The following is a 21,075-nucleotide window of genomic DNA, read 5'->3' as shown; positions in this document are numbered from 1 at the left end:
AAGTGACGACACGATGTCACATCATGACGCAGGCCCGTGAAGGCGGAGCTTAGCCCTGATCGCTCGGCGAACGGGTTGAGGGCGAAAAGCGCAGCAAGAAAGGCACTTAAATTGTGGTGCGAATGGTTTACACGAGTTGTGCCCTACGCACCTACATAATTTGGCAGAACCATTTCAGGGACCCTTACGAGCATTCATTGTCGTTTCCTTCTGGTATAATATTTGCTGCAGCAGACACCACCCGGACGTACAATTTTTAAGCACAGCATCTACTCTAATGAATCAATGAAAATTATAATGAAAATGACATATTTGCTGCATTTTATTACACAGGATGTAGGTAACAGCCAAGGCTAAAGGTTTCACAACAAGCATGCAGCAATTTTTTTTTTACAAGAGCTTTAAAGGCGCCCTGAAATACTTTGTGAACATAGTAACGAAACGTCGCCTATCTGTAGACTTGTGAACATACGAGCCCAATATTATTCCATTGCATGTAGCAGGGAGTTTACAATTTCACGCCAATAAGTAAAAAAAGTTATAGCGACGTTTCACTTCGTGAACGCGGATTACGCACAAGGGTACGGGTGCTATTCCCTTTTTGTGCATTGCGCGTAGAATGTGTTAAACGTGTTTTGATTGTAGGTCTGGCGGATTTTTCAAGGCCATTTTTTTATTTTTATGAAGTGTAAAGTGCCATTAGGAAAGATGGCAAGGTACTGTAATGAAATGCACGGTCTTTATTACAGCGAAGCTGTATATAGCTAGCAGATTCGGCCGTCTGTCGCCTGTACGCTGAAAACTCTTCCGGCGCAACCCCACGCACATGCGTGAAAAAAACAAAAAGAGGCGCGCGATTTGCTGCGCCAGTAGTGACATCGCTGCTCTCCGTCGCAGCCGATCGCGCGCGCAGCAGTTTCTTTCGGGCTCCGAAATGGCTAGGCCACGCACCATATGTACTCCTGAAGAGCAGGCAGCTTTCGATCAACAACGCCGCGAGCAGACCCGGGAACGAGCTCGTCGACGCCGTACCGATGATGCAGCCCGAGCACAGGAACAAGCTCGTACAGTCGAGCGCAAGCAGCAACTGCGTACCGAGAATCCGGCAGCCTACCAAGCCGTCGTTTAACGATGCGTCGGGATTAACCCAGTGATAAACACCGACGCCGCACGTTTCAGCTTCTCTGGTTAACCATCTGTACGGAGTGCTTGGGCGGTGATTTTTTTTATTTCAAGCAATTAGGTAATGTACTATTCACGCTATTCATTTTCCCCTCCTTCCTGTTCTGGAATCTCCTGGGCACGCCAAGCCCGCGCCTTTTGCCGTACTTGTTCAGCTCGTGCTCGGCCTGCCGCAGCTTGCGTCGTTGCTCCGTCCTCGCTCGGAGCTCGGCCTCTTGATCAACGAGACGAACCCGGTACGTCCATAATGCACACAGAATCCGTAGAAACTGCCAGAGGTCAACCCAGCGCGCCTCCGCCAACCCTCCTCCTCCGCGACACTTCGCCTCCTTTCTCCTTCTCTACTTCGCTGAACTCCACCTAGACTTCCCTCTAGGTGGCGTTGCTTTGCCGCACGCTCTAAGCGTGCTCCTACGTATTTTCCCCGGCGTGCGATTCGCTTCTCCACTTCCAGGTGCCTTCCTCGTCTGGCGCTTGCTTCCCTCGCGGCGACACAATTTCGCTGATTTCACAGACGGGGCATGTACACTTGCGCGTAATATCGCTTGCATTCTCCTTCACAATGTCGTCAGCAGCTCGCTGTAAGCAGCCAACCAACCGGTATTGGTGGTTCCAACAGAACTGCTTGTTGGCCTAGTTCGTGCTTGCTGAATAACATGTATTTTGCCGCAAATTATGACACAAAAGAAAGAAACATAGACGACGTGCCCGTACCGTCGTCTATCTTTCTTCCTTTTGTATGCATCTTAATTTGCAGCAAAAAAAGATGTCCTTCGGTATTGGAGGATTTCGTGATTGCGGGAAAATTATTTGTAATACTATTCTTGCTAATTTTGAGTTAAATAAATAAAAAATGTCTGCAATCTCAAAAAGACTCAACAAGTATTTCTTTGCAGTTCCGGTCTACACACGACAGTTGCCCGCAGCTGCATCTGCTGCGCGTGGTATCAGAGTAAGGGAAAATCTGCGTTTCAAATTTCGATAGGAATTGCATACTGAAGTACGACAATCGTACTATCGCCGACTATCGTCTGCTAACGCTCGGCCGTGCCCGCTGGCGTAGGAATGAAACTTTGGCCACGCTGCTTATTAGTGTCGAAGCCGTTGGGTCTCACTAATTTCTATTAGCTTTGAACACCCAACTAGCCTTGAAAGAGGCGAAGCTTAAAGAGACCCTGAAACGATTTTGTACAAACGTACGAAGTCCTTACGGTAGGCCCTTCTGATCATGAAGTATTTAAACACTCCGCATAAAGTGTGCAATATAAAGGGCACCTGAAACCGTTCGGACAAATGTTGTAGACGCGTAGGGTACAGCTTAAGTAGAACATTCGCACCACAATTTAAGTGAAGCGTTACGTATTAATGGAGCTACAAGCGATTACAAGTTACCCTCCTCCCTAGCCATGCTTTTCCTCAACTCGTTCGCCTAGCGTTCGGGGATAAGCTCCGCCTTCACTGGTTCTGCGTCACGATGCGACGTCCCATCGCCACTTCCGGTTGTTTTGGAGCCCGCCCCCGCCCGCGCGAAACGTCTCCGCTAGCGGCTTGGCCATCAACCCCAAGCGAGAGCTATCGAAGCAGCGTGCGTTGCGAGCATTCTGTCGTAGCGCCGAACGTGTCTGGTATTCCGGTAATCACACACTAGCAGAACGTTTCGACGGAACGGTGAAGGCATAAACTCAAGCTGATGAAGAAATTCCAGCGTAGACGTACCTGAGCTGCCTGATCGGTCTCTACGGTCCAGCCACCCGTTGGCGCAGAGCTTAACCAGCCAAAGAAAGAGGTAATATTGCTCTAACCAAGTGTAAAACATTCACAAAAACGTGTTAACGGTTACACTCCTGCGAAAAATTCACACCAGCAGCAAAGAAGAATACATTTTGTTACTGTTACTGTGTGAGGTTGAGCTCTATGCCACCAGGTGGCTGCACCGTGCAGACCATTTACATTTGCGCTTCTGTTCATCCCCTGAAACGACACGCAAGGGGACACGGCCAGGCCCTGTCCCCTTACGCTTGCGTTTACCCGGACTCGCAAATGCTATTGCGTTAGTAATCTTCCGGTGTAATGTGACGGCCGCAATCGCGCAAATCCTGGCGCCCATCGGATAGCGGCTGTCCAATGCGCTGTAGCCAGTCCGCTCGTCTACTGGCTTGCAGAAGCACACGATGTCGCAGCTTGACATATTGCCAGTCGCTACGTTTGCAGTCCACAACGCAACCAAGTCGAATCATAGCGCTCGCGAAAAGACAGATCGACACTGACTGCGGAGCTCTCGTCAAAGACGGAGCACGTTGTAACACAAGCAGACGACACTTGCTGTGTGCCGGAAGTGCTTAAGTGTATTGAAAAATTGTTCTTGTGTATTCTGTTTATGTTACTTTATTTTCATAAAAACAAATTAACATTCCAACTATTACAAACATCATTTGTTTACCATAAAGTTGGAAAAATTATCGATCACGCGCCCTGGTTAGCCAATGGGATAGCTCGCCCCACTGACGTCATATGGGCGATTTCCGTCATATGGGTAGAGGCGGCTTAAAATTCCGCCGAGCAGTGTGCTGCGATCGGCAGTGATGTGCATTTTTAAAACCTCATAAATTACACGCTTTACGCGGAGCACTTAGATGTGTCAATTAATGATCAGAAGGACCTACTCTAACGACTCGATACGTTTGTAGAAAATCGTCGAAATCATTTCAGGATCCCTTTAATAGATTTTAAAAATGTGCATCGTTACCGATCGCAGCGGTGCTGCTCCCGTTTTCAGCCATCCCCTCACAATCGACGTAAGCCCAATTGACGTCAGTTGGGCGAGCCATCTGATCGGCTACCCGCCCAGGTCGCGTCATCCAACATTTTCCCAACTTTATGATGAAGAAATGTTGTTTGCAATAGTTGGAATGTTGGTTAATTTGATTCTATAAAGAAAACAACAGAAAGAGAATGCACTAGCAACAATTTAGCAATACACTCACGCATTCAGGCAGACAAGTGTCGTCCTTTTTATAATTTTTTACACTTACTATGGTTATAGTGCATAGGTGGCATGTTAAAGAACCCCAGGTGGTCAAAATTAATCCAGAGTCCCCCACTGCGGCGGTCCTCATAATCAGATCGTGGTTTTAAAACTTGAAATGGTTGCATCAATAGTAGCAGCTCTGTGTTTGGCTGGTTAAACTCTGCGAACAGACCCCTAGTACTTCCTGAAGGGTGCGAGAACTGGTTCACAAGGAAGCGACGGCACGGCAGCGGCGGCTGAACAGCACCGCAGCACGCAGATGCTGCTTCGTTTTGACTACAGTGTACTATTCTAGTACACTGTAGTTTTGACCGATGGTTTTGACGCAACGCGTGCTGCTGTTATGTACAGTGTTGCTTGCGGAAAGCGCCCGTGAGCTGGGGGTTTCATCGGTGTATTACGTTGGTGCTCCACTTTCGTGCGTGTAAACCTTGCAAAAAATAAACACTGTGTATAAAACTGTTAATACATTTTTATTCACATTTATGTCTTTTAGCTCTTTACAGGCGACAGCTTAAAGGTCTTACTAAGTACACGCACATAAAAGTAGCCACATGCACGTGCTCGTTTGCCAACGGCTCTTGTTTTCGATGGAATAAGCAAGCCATCCCTGGCCTTATCACGAAGGAGTTGGCATTCTTAGACAACGGCAGTGCGACCAGTTTGCGGTGATGGCATCTTGATTTTTCATCTATATTTTTTGCTCTCTATAAATACATTGTGTCATTTTCCTTCTGTTTTTTTTTTCTATATAACACCTTGTATCAGAGAATAAAATTTAAGCTGGCAATAAGTGTTTACCCTCGTTTTTTCCCATGTACCCTGTCCCGCTTTGCAGTGCACAGCACAGACAGCCGCAAGGCGTTTGGGCGTCACCTTGATCACCAGGATGCAAGAGGCCTATGGATGGCTTTCAAAAAAACTTGTGTGCCCTTTTGCCTCTAGGCATTTCGAGTAGAAAGGCGGTGGCCCTTGAAGAGCTCGGGGTACGCGACGTTTTAACAGAAGAAAAGACCAAACTACGAACATGCTAGCTCGTAGCTGTAAAGAAAAAAAAAAAGAGAAAAGAAAACCTACATGCGCTGCGAACAAAACGTATGGACTGCCATTTCGTCCCATCAGTCCGGACCCATATGCGGTCACGATCGGGGAAAAAAAAGAGGCAAGAACAGGAAGTGCGGACAATTTAGCTCCAAAGAATGGAATTTGAAAATGACAGATGGAAACAAGTGGCAATTCTGAGGCACCAACGGACATGGCCAATTCGAGCGATGCCGACATTTACTTTATGGAAGTATGCATCACTTGCGACGACGAGTACCTGTAATTTCTTCCCAAAGAATCCTCCTCTTTGTTGCGAAAATCCTTCATTTTACCATCCCAAACAAGTGGGCACTGCATAACTTGAGTGACGAACAGTTCGTTGAAGATCGTGAGAGACATTGAAAACTGGCAGCGGACGTCGTCTGCTACAAATGTCATTTGCTAGAACCGTCTGCTTGAGCGGGCGAGTTCCCCGGTTCCCCGTGCTTCGGCCACGTCCATTGCCATGTGATCTTAACGTCACAGCTCAAGGCGGTTCACTATTGGTTGCCACTCTCGTCGCTCGCAAAATTTTCCAAATGTTTAGATCGTGATCGCAGCGGCACGTGTCGCTCGGAAAACTGGTATTGGGAAAGGAGGTTTACTTACGCAATGGGCACCACGCCGTTCCTGGCCCAAAATCACTTGCATATGAAACAGGTTGCTCAGATCGGCATACATCTGAGGAGGACTTTTTGCATATTATAACCGTGCGCTCTGTAAGCTGCAGTGTATATGTTTCGTTACCAGACAAGGATGCTACATCATACCTGCCAACATGGCAAGATAAAAAATCGGGAGACTTTTTATTCCCGCCAACGGTTGTGGGGGAAGGGGGGGGGGGCTGTTCAAACTTTTAGGCAGTGTTCGATGAGTCGTTTTGCAGGGACCTTGCAGTAGCAAGCTTTCTTCACTTCAAAAATTTGTCCGAGTAGCTTTGCTCAAAACATGGTCCAGACAGACGGCCCTTCACTAGTAGCAGGTGTTGGAGTGGAAAGTTGGCCGAGTTGGTATACATTCATAAAGGGAACAGCGCGAACAAGACGACGACGGAGTGAAATGACACAGGACGAGTGCTGTCTTGTGTCATTTCACTCCGTCGTCGTCTTGTTTGAGCTGTTCCCATTATGAAGGTGTTGGAGGGTTGTGTTGCACAGTGATGAGCAGAATTCAGCCCTAGTTTTTCGCACCGTGCTAAAATCCTCTCACACTCTGCCTTGCTATGCAGCATCATGAGTAAATCGAGCATCACCTTAGCAACTCGGTGAAACATGTTTTCCATCATTTTTTTCATTTTTTTTTCACCACTGCACGTCCTACCTTTCTTCATTCAGAATGTGCTCTTGAAGACTGTACGCCTGTAGTGTGGCAAACTCAGCTCCGAGAGCATCTAAAGCATCTTCAGCAGAGTCATTGGAATCTCGAGGCAGCAGCTGAGGGAAACTCTGAATAAATAAACGAAGACTCGAGAGCGATGCCTGTGAAATAAATTTCAGGTTGGCCACCTCCGCATTCTTCCGAGTTGCGTTTCAGAGTTGCGTCGACATCCACAACGCTTCGCCTCGTCGCATTTCGGAAACATTTTCCATAGAAGAGCCAATGTGGTAGCTGACACAGCTGACACTAAGGGGTAGGTTGTGTTCGACAAGGAATCCCATAAACAGGCACTCCACACGTATGACGCTGTCGTCGCAGTTGTTCCGAAGAAAGTTCACTATGTTGTCTTGCTGCTCAACGATGCACCGTGGAAACGTGCAGTTTCAAGTTGCCTTTGCCACCGTGTGCTGACGTCGCATCCACACGTTGTACAAAATGCATAAGGTTCTCCTTTTCTTGATGTCAAAAAGCACGGAAATTCAGAAGTATAAGATCACAAAAACTTCTGCAAATACCTTTTCTTGGGCTTTGATAGCGCCATGGCATCAAGCACACGAGGACTGTAACTTTACATGGTGCACCGCATACACACGGCCTAGCCAACGCTAATCATACACACAAGCAGCAACGCCTTGCAAGCAGCAGCAACAAGATGCACCATGGAGGAAGGCCTGCATGAAATGCAAGAGCTACATTGGCTTTGGCTTTGGTCGGTTTACTAGGCACCATAGTCGACTGCTTAGTCGATGATATCAATGGTGCTAGTGCGGCCGTTGTTGGTGATGCTGGCAATTACGATGTGGCTTTAGATTTCACAGTGCCAGTTTTGAAAAAACCATTATTGCACGAACAGAGACCACTTTTCAGGAGATATGAGACAGTGATCGTACAATAGGAAAGTTTAGTAAAAAATTGGGAGTCTCCCGGACAAATCGGGAGGGCTGGCAGGTATGCTACATTCTGTGGAATTCTACGTAAATGAGCCTGCTATGCATGGAAGTGAATGCATCTAATAGAGATCGAACAGCCACAGATGGCAAATCTCAAACTATACAGTCGAGTTAAAACATGCATGTCAAAAGAAACAATGTGATACACGCAACTTTATTTTTCACATGAAGCTTCAAGAATTAAAAAAAAAACAGAAAAATGTGCACACAAACACTTCTAAATTGAAGCACATGAGATGGAGCTGCTGGCTTGGATGGATTGCACGTACAAGAACTCAAGTATAACAAACCCACACACAACTGCATGAAATGAAATTATGAATGCCTGTTCTCATCAAAATGTGAGAAGCAGGTCCGAATGAAATTACTCAGCCCAGTGTACTTGGCAAGGCTGTCAGTTAGCTGCTTTGTGCAGAGGATAATGAGCAGTCATCTACAGCCAAATGATACAATCACAAAATACCCACTAATAACATACTAAAGCTTTGTTCAGAGATAATTATGACAATGACTGCATTATGTTCATGACTTAATTATGACTATACTGTTAACAATAGAGAGATATGCAAATGAGAGAAAGGCAACTGTTAACAATATGTAAATCCAATGCGACCATGCATTTAGCAGTGGCATCAAAGTTCGGTTATCTACCAAGCACTTGTCTTGTGTAGCACAGCAGGAAACAGACTGACAGCCCTTTCCTACAGTTCCTTAAGAAAAATATCCTAGCAGCAGCTGGTAAGGATGAAGCAGGGGGAAAAAAAAAGTAGCGATGAGCCATAGCCTGTTGGTCTATGAAAAAGCAGTCGCTTTTGAAATGGCTATAAAACAAGATGTAATATTGCACAGCTATAATGCAATACTAAAAAAAAAGAAAAAAAAAGAGCAACACTAATATCACACTGGAAGCAATCTGTGCTGCATGAAACATTTTGGTACAACTGCAATGTCAAATTTTGTAAGTGAATGACGCCTCCTCCTCTGACCCCACCAAAAGCACATTTCTTATTCTTTGCATGCTTTTACCTTTCCAACTATTTAGGCAAGCTGAAACATAACAGTATATACTATGATTTATATTCAGACCACATAAATGATCCAAACGAATGCCATACTTGTTTACATTGTTTTACTGATCTTAAAGGTAATGATGTCTAAAAGAAAAACGCAGTATCTTTAATTGCTCCCCCCATATTTAACAGCCAGCGAAAACATATTTACAAGTGTAACAACCAGCAATACACCTGAGCAGCAGGTCAGCATGCCTGCTATTTCAAGACAGCAAGTAGTATACCCCCCAGAAACATAGGCAGCTGTGTCACATACACAGGAACCAATAAGGTTCTTCAGATGCTGTGGTGTTTACAGTGAGATCAAGAAAGTGATACTCAAGAAAACAAAGCAGCTGCATGCTGTACCACGGAATGCTGTAAACCTTGTGAGCCCTGTTGTTATAGATTGTTCACCCAAGTTGACGTTCATTACTGACTAAACATTTGCACTTTGTAACACACCATTCAGTTCATACCCACATCCCCCTTGCACGAAACAGCAAGTAAAGATACAAAACATCAGGTCCCAGTAAAAAAAAAAAGAAAGAAAATGGAAAAAAAAAGCAAACAGTAAACCTGACACCAGTGCACTTTAGTAAGGCATATGTTGACTCTTCAGAACAAGCTCTTCAAAATGGAGGCTGCACCAGCATCCTGTGTTACTTCGGTTGTTCATCTGCAAGCTTTCCTTTTGAATCTCGCTTTTCTGGTTCGCTGCTGTAGGCCCACTTGCAAACAGAACCATCCCACTGAAACCAAGACCAGCTATTAGCTTCATGCATAATCTTGCTCATTTGCTGCATCAATTGCACATGACAAATTTGTGCCCCAAGGCACAGATACTGCATGCCTTGGTGAAGCCATTGTCCTTGCCAAGTCACAGATTGTGGCACAAAATAGCACGACCTTGGGAAATGACAGCAGTTTCAGCTACGATTTTGATGCAGACTTTTTCAACTTTTTTTTTTATTGTTTCAACATACGACACACACGAGCCTTTACTTAGAATAACGCTAACTATTGCAAACACTAAGCATAGTCAACTTCCGTTAATTCTACTTTGACAGGACTGATGGAATTGATTGAATTATCGAGCGGGTGGAATTAAAATAAGCAGAAAAAAATGTCAAACTGTCAAATGTCGCTGCTTCACTGGGCAACATTTATCCAATTCTAGTGCACACCCAGTTTTTATGGGTTCACAGCAGAGAGCAATGTGTACCCAAATCTAATGTGCACCCAATTTTGCAATCAGAAAGATCAAAAGTTTGTCTTCACAGAATAAAAATTTATTTACACTTTATATCCATGGTCCTCACATCTCACACACACATAGCCTAAATCTCACACAGCTCACAATCTCACACAATCTCACACAGCCCTTTACTGTTGTTTATATGCAGCAGGTTTCCCTTCTTATGGGCCACTGCATTTAACACCCCGCATTTCTCAAACCACTCTGCTATGCAGAATAGCAAATGAGATAGTGGTCCACGTCTAGAGTAACTACTTCGCCAGTTTCTGGAGCACCAAACACATGCGATATGATTCTGTTGCCACTGGCTAAGGATACAACAATATATTTCGTACTGAAAAGCTTTTTGCTATTAAAGCTTGAAAATAGCGTGCCACTGCCGCCATCTTCCATGATAATTTCTTCTGCTGCCATTCTGTGATAAAAATGTCGATGATGCTGGCTCTGACAGCAGGCTGTTGCTAACAATGCAAATACGGTTTCCGTTTCATATCTGAGTGCTTCCGAGGCAATTTTCAAACCAATATTTTTCCAAAAAGCACTCGCTAGAATTGGATAAGTACGGATATCTTTCATTGTGAGCAGCTGTTCTAATTTCAAAATCTGCTGAAAATCAATGTTCACAACATGACATGGCTTGTCTTTTATGCATTCACCATCCTCTAGCACTGCGAAGAAAGATGTTGCAGCTATTTGGGTCACAATAGGGACCCATCAGTTCTAAGGCTGTAATTGGTAACTTAAGTCAATCACATTTTTGAAGTATCTAATTTTAACCAGTTAATTTTTTCCTGTAACATGTACAAAACTTCGATGATACAATCTGTGCAATGAAAGTACTCACTGATGAGCTGACCAGTACAGGCAGGTAAGGATGCCACGACACATCTCTCACACAACCCCTGTGGCCAGACAGAACAGTTGCCACTTTTCCAGTTAAAATGTCATAGACTGAAAAGAGAAAAGAACAAGTTAAATATACATGACTGGATGTAGTTGCATTTTTCAGAAAGCATTAATACCACACACACGAAAGCTGCTTCCTATTTACAATGAAGTGGATGGCATTGACTACTTTGTAGAAACTTATTCCAACCTTAGTGCCCCTCCACAATACTGGGTTAGGCTAGTAATATTTCCTTTACATAGTGTTCAAATGCAAAGATGGTAAAGTATGGTATTGTTTAAAAATCTGCCAGAGGCCAAGCCTGTTTGCAGCAAGACTGCATGCAAAGGTAAATGGTTAAAGCTTATACACAACTTCTTGAGAAGAAATCTAACAGTGAATTCCAACGGCAGATTTGGAGCACATCCGGTAGTAGTTTTCCTGTTCCTTGTGGAGCAAGTCTATTCCACTGAAAAATTGAGAGCGCCTCTTGTATCTTTCATTGGCGGATTGGGAGCAGCTCCACCACTAGATCCACTCCATGGAGCAGTGCCGTCTACTCCGCAAAAAATTGATGGAGTCCACCGGAAGTCTCTTGATGTCAGGACACCCACAGCCAACATAACAATATGGCGCGCACGCCCGTCTACACGAATCGCAGTCTCTTGGAAGCAACGAATGGTGCTTCACATTGTCAACTCGCGCTTTTACTGCTTGTGGAGTGTTGCTTCATCTAGCGCAAGTTCTGAATCGACCAGCGGGAACTCAAGCTACGAAGAAGCTTTGGAAGCTAGTGTATTCAAGCAAGCTTTCAAGATCACATTTCAGCTGCCGGGCAAGAGACTAAAGGTTGCACGTTTCATCGACAACATTGTTTGCCAGTATTCGGATGAAGAGGTAACAACGGCTCCTTTGTGGAAGTTTGCATTTTAACAGCCTTTACTTTTGTTGATGAAATGCAGTTTCGAAGGCATTTCAGACTGTCTCTATGTGTCGCCACCAAACTGATCGCATGCTTTGCTGCATCTGCGATGTTTCTGACGCACAATCACAGCCATTAGAGCGCAGGATGCTAGAATGAAACACAAAACTTCTAGACACGAAGCGCATGTGAGTTCAAGCCAAAAAGGCCAAAAAAGGACAAAAACGATGACAAACGCAAGGAATGCTGGGCCCTTTCGGAAGTAGATGTACCTAGCGGACCCTGCCAATTGCTCTGGCAGGACTGCCTGTGTTTCAATCGCAGATTTCATTCTGTTGTCCTCCACCATAGCAGAGAACTCCAGCGTAGAGTTTGTTGGCCACTCCAAATCTGCCATTAGAATTCACTATAAAAAGTTTACCATGTACTTTGAACAATCTACTTATCCATGTACTTGAACAATCCATGTACTTGAACAATACGCATAACCCTTCTAATTATAGGCCCATTAGTTTGACTTCAGTGCCCTGTAAGGTAATGGAGCACGTAATTTATTCTCAGGTAATCAATCACCTAGAATCTAACAACTTCTTTACATCTAGCCAACATGGTTTTCGCAAAACATTCTCCTGTGATACCCAGCTTCTTTGCTTTACTAACGACTTGCATTCCAACTTGGGCGCAGGATTTCTTACGAACTGTATTTTTCTTGATTTCGCTAAAGCTTTTGACAGAGTACACCACACATTACTGCTATCTAAACTCAGCGCACTAAATATTGATACTAATGTACTTAATTGGATAAAAGCATTTCTAACACACTGCATGCAATTTGTAAGCACTAATGAAGTTAATTCAACTCTAGCCCCAGTTAGATCAGGTGTTCCACAAGGGTCTGTGCTTGGGCCGCTGTTGTTTTTAATCTACATTAACGATCTACCTGATAACATTTCATCTAAAATTTGTCTTTTTACAGATGACTGCGTAATATATAGTAAAATTACTAATGACACTAATATTTCATCTCTTCAGGATGATTTAAACACACTGCATAACTGGACTATAAGATGGCACATGCAGCTTAACGTCAAGAAATGTAAATCAATGCGAATATCCCGTACTAATGAAGCTTGTCCTGCCTATTTACTTGATAACATTCCTTTAAAGAGCGTCAGAAATTACAAATATCTGGGTGTCCATATAACCTATAACTTATCCTGGAAATACCATATCGACTTTATAACGAGCAAAGCTAATCGCACAGTTGGATATCTTCGTAGAAACTTCTCGCTCGTGCTATTATCACTCAAACATTTGTTATACAGGACATATGTCCGTCCACAGTTGGAATATGCATCATCAGTATGGGACCCACATCATGCCATCTCAATTAACTGCTTTGAAAGTGTCCAGAATCGCTCCGCTCGGTTTATATTAGCTAATTAGCATCGTACGGCAAGCGTAACACAAATGAAGACTACTCTGAACCTACCTTCACTATTAACCCTCAGGAAACAATCACGCCTATGCTTATTTCACAAGATTTACTACCAGAACGCTGCGCTTCGGTCGGCATGGATTAATCCAGCACCATTCATCTCCTCACGTAGAGATAATACGCATAAGGTACATGTTCCTCGCTCTAACACACTAACACATTCGCAATCATTTTCACCTAAAACATGCAACAAATGGAACGGTCTGCCAGCATCTATTGTTAGTATAAGTAATCCTGTTCAATTTAGAAATGCTTTAGTTACCTACATGTAAATAATAAAACTTGCGTTCAATATATCATGTGACTAGTCATAGCATAAGTACTATTTTTGCAAATTAGCTATGTATGTATTTACCTATTATTCCCAACTTGTATATTGAAGTGTATGATGAGATTTCTATGGTGAACTACGACTAATATTTTTTTGTGTAAATTAGTGAGCTAGTATAATTTTCTATTTTTATTTATACTGTGCCTTTTCTGTATATCATTTTTTACCTCCTTTATGTAGCCTCTCCCCTCTATAATGTATATTTACTCTGAGGGTACAATAAATAAATAAATAAATAAATGCACAAATAAATAAATAAATAAATAAATAAATAAAAAATCTTACAAAGTACACACTTTATCATTGGTGCTTTTGGGGTTGTAAATGTTATGGCAAAGCTTCTTGGCACATATTAGCTCTTTGAACAGAGGCTTACAAAAAGAAAAGCCAAAATTTGGCACTCCAAGTTCCATGAACAAAACTATGTGACAACTGTCTATACTGCAAAAATTCTCCCAGAGCTAAGGTGAAATGACACAGCATGATACATACAGCTGTGAAACCATCCCTTTACAGGGTGCATAATGAATAAATTCGCTTATGATGCAACAATGGAACATATAAAGTTTTCTGTTTTTCAGTCCACGATGGCATCCACACCAGCTTGGATGCTAAACTCCCATGGTAGACAGTGTGCACTGCTTCAAAACTGAGCAACATTTGCATGCTAGTCTACAAAACAAAACTACAAACAAAACTACAAAGGTGTAAAATTTTCTATTGATAACTATGTCTCGTTTCAACAGGATGCCGCTGTTTCCACACTTCACCATGTACCTGCTCTTATTTCAGTTCCCTTGAGATAAATAATGTACAGTCACTTCAGGCAAACTTAGCTTCATTTTTCCTCCAATTTCAATTCTCTCTGTCCCCTTGGTTATGCAGTTCTTGTTCCTACACACTATGTGGACGAACCATATTCATAAATTTGGATCTTGGTTGCAGCGTCTGATATTTTGACTGTCAATTCAGTATGGCATTTATAGAATATCTTTACTCATCACACTGCAATACACCTCAGCATTTTCCTTTCATCCATTTGGAAGTTCCGAATGTTGAGTGTCCTTGTACAAAGCATGTGGCTGAAACTTTACAGAGATTTTCTTACTGTGCAAGGTACAGTTGAACCTCGCAATAACAAAATCGTCGGGGAACGCGAAAAAATTTGCTTTCGCAAGAATTTTGTTGTGAAATGAGACAGCCCAAATAGGTAATGCTTTGCAGAATGGAACTTTACTATCAAAATTCCATGAGCCTACTTTGGCAAGCTTTGCTTGATGATACAGAACCGCATTGCCGACAGTACAAAGTTCACCACATGCAATGATCAGCAGTGGCAGCGCTGCTGTGGAGCAGTATTCTCGGTCAACTGCTTTCGGAGACACAATAACTTTTGCGAGCTTTTGCGTAACACTGCACCAGACGCAGAGCAACAATGCTCCACGCAAGCAGCAGAATTTCTCCAGCACACGCTGTTGCCCACAGGCGCCAATGTGTCCAGTGTCGAGCTCGAAAGTGATCGCATCTCGTATATCCAAAGGCTATCGATCGACATCCGGCTCCTTCGTGCAAATCTATGTCTGGCGCTGAATCCACACACAATGCCTGTGGAGTGCCACCAAAACCGGCATTCTTGAAGCAAGGGATGCGTATTCCCAGTCGATAGCTCAATCACAGCCTGATTACTGGTGCTCCATGCTGCGACCACAATATCAAGCACCATAAAGAATTCCACATTGGTGGGACATGGATTTCCTTGCATTAGCTGCATTTTTCTCACCGAGGCGCACATTACGCACTGCACTAGATGTGCAAAAACAGTGTCACGTGTCGGTGGCAATGTGTGTGCCGTTTTGCATGGGTGATAACCAGACAACATGGCGGCCATGATGTGTTTCCGGCTCACACGATCGCTCCTGGTGCTTGGCTGTTTTTGTAAACAAAAATGGCGGTGCCCATGCATATGTAATGTGCAGGTATTTTACGCAATTTTAGTGCAAAACAATCACACTTGAGCACATTTTGACGCTTGCTAGCCTTGCGTGAGTAGGTAATGTGCGGGGTTACGTTGTGGCAAATTTCGTTGATGTGGGATTACTGTAGCACAGCAACACTTTGTTGTCGCCAGGTACGAAATGTACTGAATCCTATGGGCATTCGTCGGGGATACGAAAATATTTCGTTGTTGCAGGCTTCGTTATCACGGGTTTCTACTGTACACCTTTTAGACAGCAAGTGCACACTGCAAATAAATATAGAATGTGCTGCTTCAACATCCCATCACGGCTGCACTTGAGGAAAGTTAAACTGATTGTGCCAAGACAACTGCTTTCATGAGCTCAGTTTACCTTTCAAGCAAAAAGCTAGAGCTGACAGCAGAACAAGCCTGCCAAGTAGTGTCACAACAATTAGGCTGCCTAAACAACAACCCCAACGAGAAGCTAAAGCAATATGGAAAGGGAATTAGATCTGCAGCCATTGATAAAAGCCCTTCTCATATTGTAATCATGACATATTGTAGTGCCATTCATTTTTGGCACAGAAATGTAGTCAGATGTCATATTGGTGACAAAATCCCCCATAAAATGTAGGCAGCAATGCGAATCATTACTGTGTGTAACCTGTGATGGCTTGTCTGTATTAGAAAACATAGAAGAGCACACACACTCTCTTGTCCGTGACAATACTTCCCAGAAAAAAAAAAAGAAGGCTTTAGAATATGCAAGAAGTATTTCCACTGACCAACCACGCGGCCTGAAGCACAGCCAGTGTAGATGAACTGCTGCCCTGTTGTGGCAGCAGGTGAAAAATGGCATCGAATGAGGGTCTGCAACACTGTGTGGCCCTGGTAGGTCATCAAAGATGTGTCTCCAGGCAGCTTTTCACAGAGGTCGAGAACTTCAAGGAATGCAAGAAAATAACATGTTCAGTCAAAACATTATAAAGAATGTCAGGACAAACAAACTATAAATGCATGGTACATGCAAGTGAATACAGTGATACACTAGTAGAGTTCATTTGACACACACGGCCCTCTATGCAATAATACAACTTAAATGTGGCCTCAAATGATGATCTGAAAAGACTATGGCTCTAGTAGACCATCAAAGATGTCACCAGGCAGCTTGATAAGCATTAAGGATAATGTTGCAGGTATGCAACAACTTTTGCATGCAAGATCCTTGACTTCTATGCAGAAATTCGGTAAAACAATATACAGTGAAACCTCATTAAACCATTGTAGGCCGGAGCTCAGAAAAAGTACGTACTAAACGGTAGTACTGCTTAAGCGAAATAGCATGAGATTGCCCATTTGTCAAAAACAGAACTCAGAGAGAGTGTGATGAAAGGGGAAAAAAACATGCAGTATTTAGTCACTTTGCGCGACAGAAGTGTTATTTTCGTTTGATGCCGCTGCGGCCTAGCAGCGATGACAGCGGCCTCATACTGAAGCTGCGAGCCAGCTTTACAGCCAGCCCCCTCTTCTCTGCAACCACTCACATGCAAATTCCTTGTTGGCGTTGCATGTTCTTCACGTACGCGGGCAGTAGCGCTGCAGAAGTTGCGGGGTGCCTCTTTCATTGCGGGGTGCTGTTCTCATCGCGATGATTGCATTCATTAGGCTGACGTAACGCGTAGCTTCTGCCACTGTCACGCCTCAAACGCCCGCGCTGTCACTTTTTGTGTCGTCCTTATCACTGTTGCTAGTCGACACTTTGGCAACAACAGAGGCAACGATGGCAAAAAGTCAAACCTCGTAGCTGACATCTCTTTGCGGTCGCAGCAGTACTGCCGAGCAACTTCTTCACATTCCAAATGCCACACACCGTAGTCAACAGTAGATCCTTATCGTGTGCCAGCGCCGACTTCTTTGTATCATGTTCAATAGCCCGAACGATGTCTAATTTTTCTTCTATGCTGAGCACCTGCCGTCTTTTTTATCCGACCTTCGACATGACACAAATTCTTCATTGCACAACACCACAACTGTGCCACAACGCTCTCTGGCACCGCGCCGAAATTATGTTGATGTTGATGTGGCTTCACATGCAAACGCACAAAGTGCTTGGAGGTCGTTGTTCTGATCTCTGAGGCTTGTTGTTCTGCCGGGCCGCCCGATGGAGACGATGCACCGCAGTGTTAGCATGACGAAAAGCGGAAACACTACGTGTTAACCGATACGTACGCAGTAAGGTTTATGCAAATACAAAACACATTATGTTCAATGGCCACTGAGTTGGGGATTTGACTTTACTACTTTTAAAACGAAACTACTGTTTAAGCGGGCACAGTTTATTGAGGTTTTACTGTATAACAATGTTAACTGCCTTTAAGAGAGTGCCACAGATCCAGAATTGAGCTTGAACATAGTGCTTGTGTGTTCATCACTATTGTGTTGTAATTAAGGTCTGGTCAAAGCCACAAAATGCAAAGCAAAATTAATATATATGATTACAGCAGTTTTTACCAGAAGGAGCATTCATTGCAATACAGTAGAATGTCATTACCTTAATATGTAACCACAACGAGGCACTTAAAAGAACATTATTATTTTCCTAAACAATTTAAATGAAATTTGCACTAATATTGCCTACCTTGATGCTTCTCTAGTATTAAGGTGGGCATTTTTTTTATTGCTAAGGTTTAGAACCTATACCTTTGCTTCAAAATGGCCTAAAACAATAAGCTTACTATGAACATTCAGAATCACTTCTTTGTGCTATAGTTTACCGTGAAAGTTTATGTTAATTAGCTAATTAGGCCCTAAACAAAGAACGAATTTTTTGGGTACCATAAATATACCTATACTAGGAAAACACATTGCATTTTTGAAATCAGCTGGTAAAAATAAATTAACTGCAAATTTCATTCAAATTGTTTAAAAAAAGTAGTGAAGTTTTTTTAAGTGCCTCATCCCCATTTACGAGGTAATAACAGTTATGCTGTAGGTGCAGTGAATCCCTGACAGAGTCTCCATAGAGCTTAATATATTGGCTGAATGCTCAGGCCATAGTGGCCTGCCATAGACTACCGGTTAGTGTGTACCATTATCACTTTTTATCACGTAGTTTCACTTGAACTGCCCTGATGCACAGTGTTTTTGATGCCACAAGAGATTTTTTATGGAGAGTGCAGGGATCACTACAGCAATAATTCTGGCTTTGGCATTGCTGTTGCATGCTACCAATGCTTTTAAATGCACTTATTAACCCAAACATTCCTTTTACCAGTGCTTGAAATACATATCTACGCAATTACATAATTGGTTGCCACACCACAGATGCAGCTCCTTAACATCAGGCTTTAGCCTCTGACTCTGCATACATGCCAGTATTCTACAATGTTTCATTACAAGCATTGTCCCTTTTTTACATTTTTTGTTTTACTGGTTGCTGAAATCTTGCGCAAGTGCTTTTGTACTGTACTGAGAGAATGAAACGTGACAGAAGAACTTTAAATTAAAAAGAGTGCAAGTCATGTTGCTACAAATCTGGTCACTAAAGGTGATGCAGATTCTGGTCTAAGTGTACAAGCCAAAATTACGCTGATGTCACACTAACTCAAGACAGTGGAAGCTAAAGTATGCGCATTAGTTAGTCCTAAACTGACGTGTTTTATTCCGCAGGTATAGAATGTGTGTGGCATGCACGAGGTCCGACGAAATATCCTTTCTTTTTAGTGTTCCCATATACATAATTATTTCCTATTAAAAAAAAGGTATCCTTGGTGTCTTGAGTATAACATATATATTTCTTCCTGCAGCTTTCTGTAAAAGGCGTGAGACCTACATTAAGCGTTTTCTTGCTTGACTTGAATCTGGAGGCACAACAGCAGCCACAGCATAAACAAAGCCTATCGCCATCAACCCTACTGTGAGGGGCACCTTTACCTATTTGCTGGTAGGGTTGCCAGACTTAATAAGCATATTGGGTTACTACTTATCCCCTCTGGCATCAAAATTTTGGCTTTGACTGCATGGCATTTTCGGGCTATACTTCTTTTGGTCATTTAGCCAATACATAGGTGTAAGTAAAATACAAAAAGTCATGCTTCCGAGCAATTAAATGGAATCATCTTTCCACAGACACCCGTGCTGCTGAAATGAGTACCCTTGTTCATTCTGCTACAATGATATGAATGACAATTTTTTAATTTGTGAGAGTGAAACTATTGGAGCTTTCAGTATGGTTATGCAGGTGGTTTCAGTGTTTCTTTCTTTTTAGGGTTTTCAGTGTGGTTATGCCATGTTCCCACCAGGCACATATTAACAATGTTTCAGTGCACAGAAAAATGAATTTCCAGACAAGTACTCACGTTTCTTGGGTACACGTTGCCACCGGTAGTCCCAGTTCTGGCAGGCTACTGCCATTTTTGTTGCCTACAGCACAAAAAGTACACAAATAAAAAATTGTGATATTGCTTACAAGAGGTGAACAGTGCAAGAACTCAAACTGGCAATAGGCCATGGTCTTGCGTCTAAAGCGCTTTGGCACATTGGTATGCACTAAAGCTGTGCTGCATGTGTGATGGTAAGTAGTCAATGTGTGCATACGGTTGCCAATTTGCATCCACAAAACTACGAGCTAATGAAGTAGTTCAGTTGGAGTAAGTCTTGTCACAAATTTTCAAATGCCTCGATAATTGCTGTTTCACTGACTAGAATTTTTAAGTACTATACTGCAAACTTGCAAAGTCGCAGTGCCAATTGACCTTCTGAGCAAAAAGTGATATTATATAGCCGTGTTACCAAATGGCAAAAAAAAAGAGAGGTACATGGCATACTATTTTAACCAAGCAGCTGTCTATAAGAACCTGCGAAATAATTTGTTTTACAGACCTGGATACCATCTTTGGATGAAAACGCTCGCATATCCCAAAGCTTGATTGTTTGATCTTTAGAGTTTGTGATGAGGTACCTGGCATCATTCTGTAAAGTTCACAGAAGTATTACACACACTGTCAACGGCACTACTCAGGTGCCTAATAACCTACCTTAGAATCAACAAAGGTAATGCCATTGCTATGTCCTGCAAGGATACCCACTGGCTTAGGATCTCTCTCACTGAGCGTCCTTCGGTCCCAAACCTGCCAATATAATGCAAAAGAGAGCACAAGTAGAGAGAAACACGTTACAAACATATGCATGCACTTCGCCACAAGACACCTGGCTTTTTGAACTTCATTATCTATACACAGCACTATAGTGTTTCATCTATTTTTCAAAGCATAGCATTAGTACAGCATTAGCAAAATTTGAAACCAAGGATTACGGCAAGAAAATGGAGGAGTAAGTAAACTAGAATGCCACTACACAATCAAACATTCATTAAGTAATGCAGTTTAATTACAAAGCCACAATGATAGGCAGGCAGGTCCATTGGTCGAGCCTGAGGCACCGAGCATGCGAGCTCTATCCTCGAGTGAGGCCTTAACGATTTGCCCGAAGCAAACACCTGTCTTCTTCACAACTTCCCCCTCAGAAAAGAGAGTGCCATCCTGGTGACTCAAGA

General features: G+C 43.1%; 1 protein-coding gene across 6 annotated transcripts in view; it reads right to left on the bottom strand.

Moving 5' to 3' along the window:
- Positions 1-7,745: 7,745 nt before the first annotated feature.
- Positions 7,746-21,075, bottom strand: part of LOC135919908 (DDB1- and CUL4-associated factor 11) — a 106,815-nt gene continuing 93,485 nt past the window's right edge. For all 6 annotated transcript variants that reach the window (XM_065453918.1, XM_065453920.1, XM_065453915.2 and 3 more), the window contains exons 12-17: positions 20,558-20,650; positions 20,403-20,492; positions 19,880-19,943; positions 16,307-16,462; positions 10,772-10,878; positions 7,746-9,421 (exon numbers count right to left, since the gene is read on the bottom strand). In XM_065453918.1, the coding sequence (XP_065309990.1) occupies positions 9,332-9,421; positions 10,772-10,878; positions 16,307-16,462; positions 19,880-19,943; positions 20,403-20,492; positions 20,558-20,650 (600 nt within the window). In that variant the 3' untranslated portion in view covers positions 7,746-9,331. The remainder of the gene's footprint in view (positions 9,422-10,771; positions 10,879-16,306; positions 16,463-19,879; positions 19,944-20,402; positions 20,493-20,557; positions 20,651-21,075) is intronic.

Source organism: Dermacentor albipictus, chromosome 1 (assembly GCF_038994185.2).
Source record: "Dermacentor albipictus isolate Rhodes 1998 colony chromosome 1, USDA_Dalb.pri_finalv2, whole genome shotgun sequence".
Taxonomy (NCBI): domain Eukaryota; kingdom Metazoa; phylum Arthropoda; class Arachnida; order Ixodida; family Ixodidae; genus Dermacentor; species Dermacentor albipictus.
Note: the sequence above shows the minus strand (reverse complement) of the source record. Positions and strands in the feature narration are given on the sequence as shown.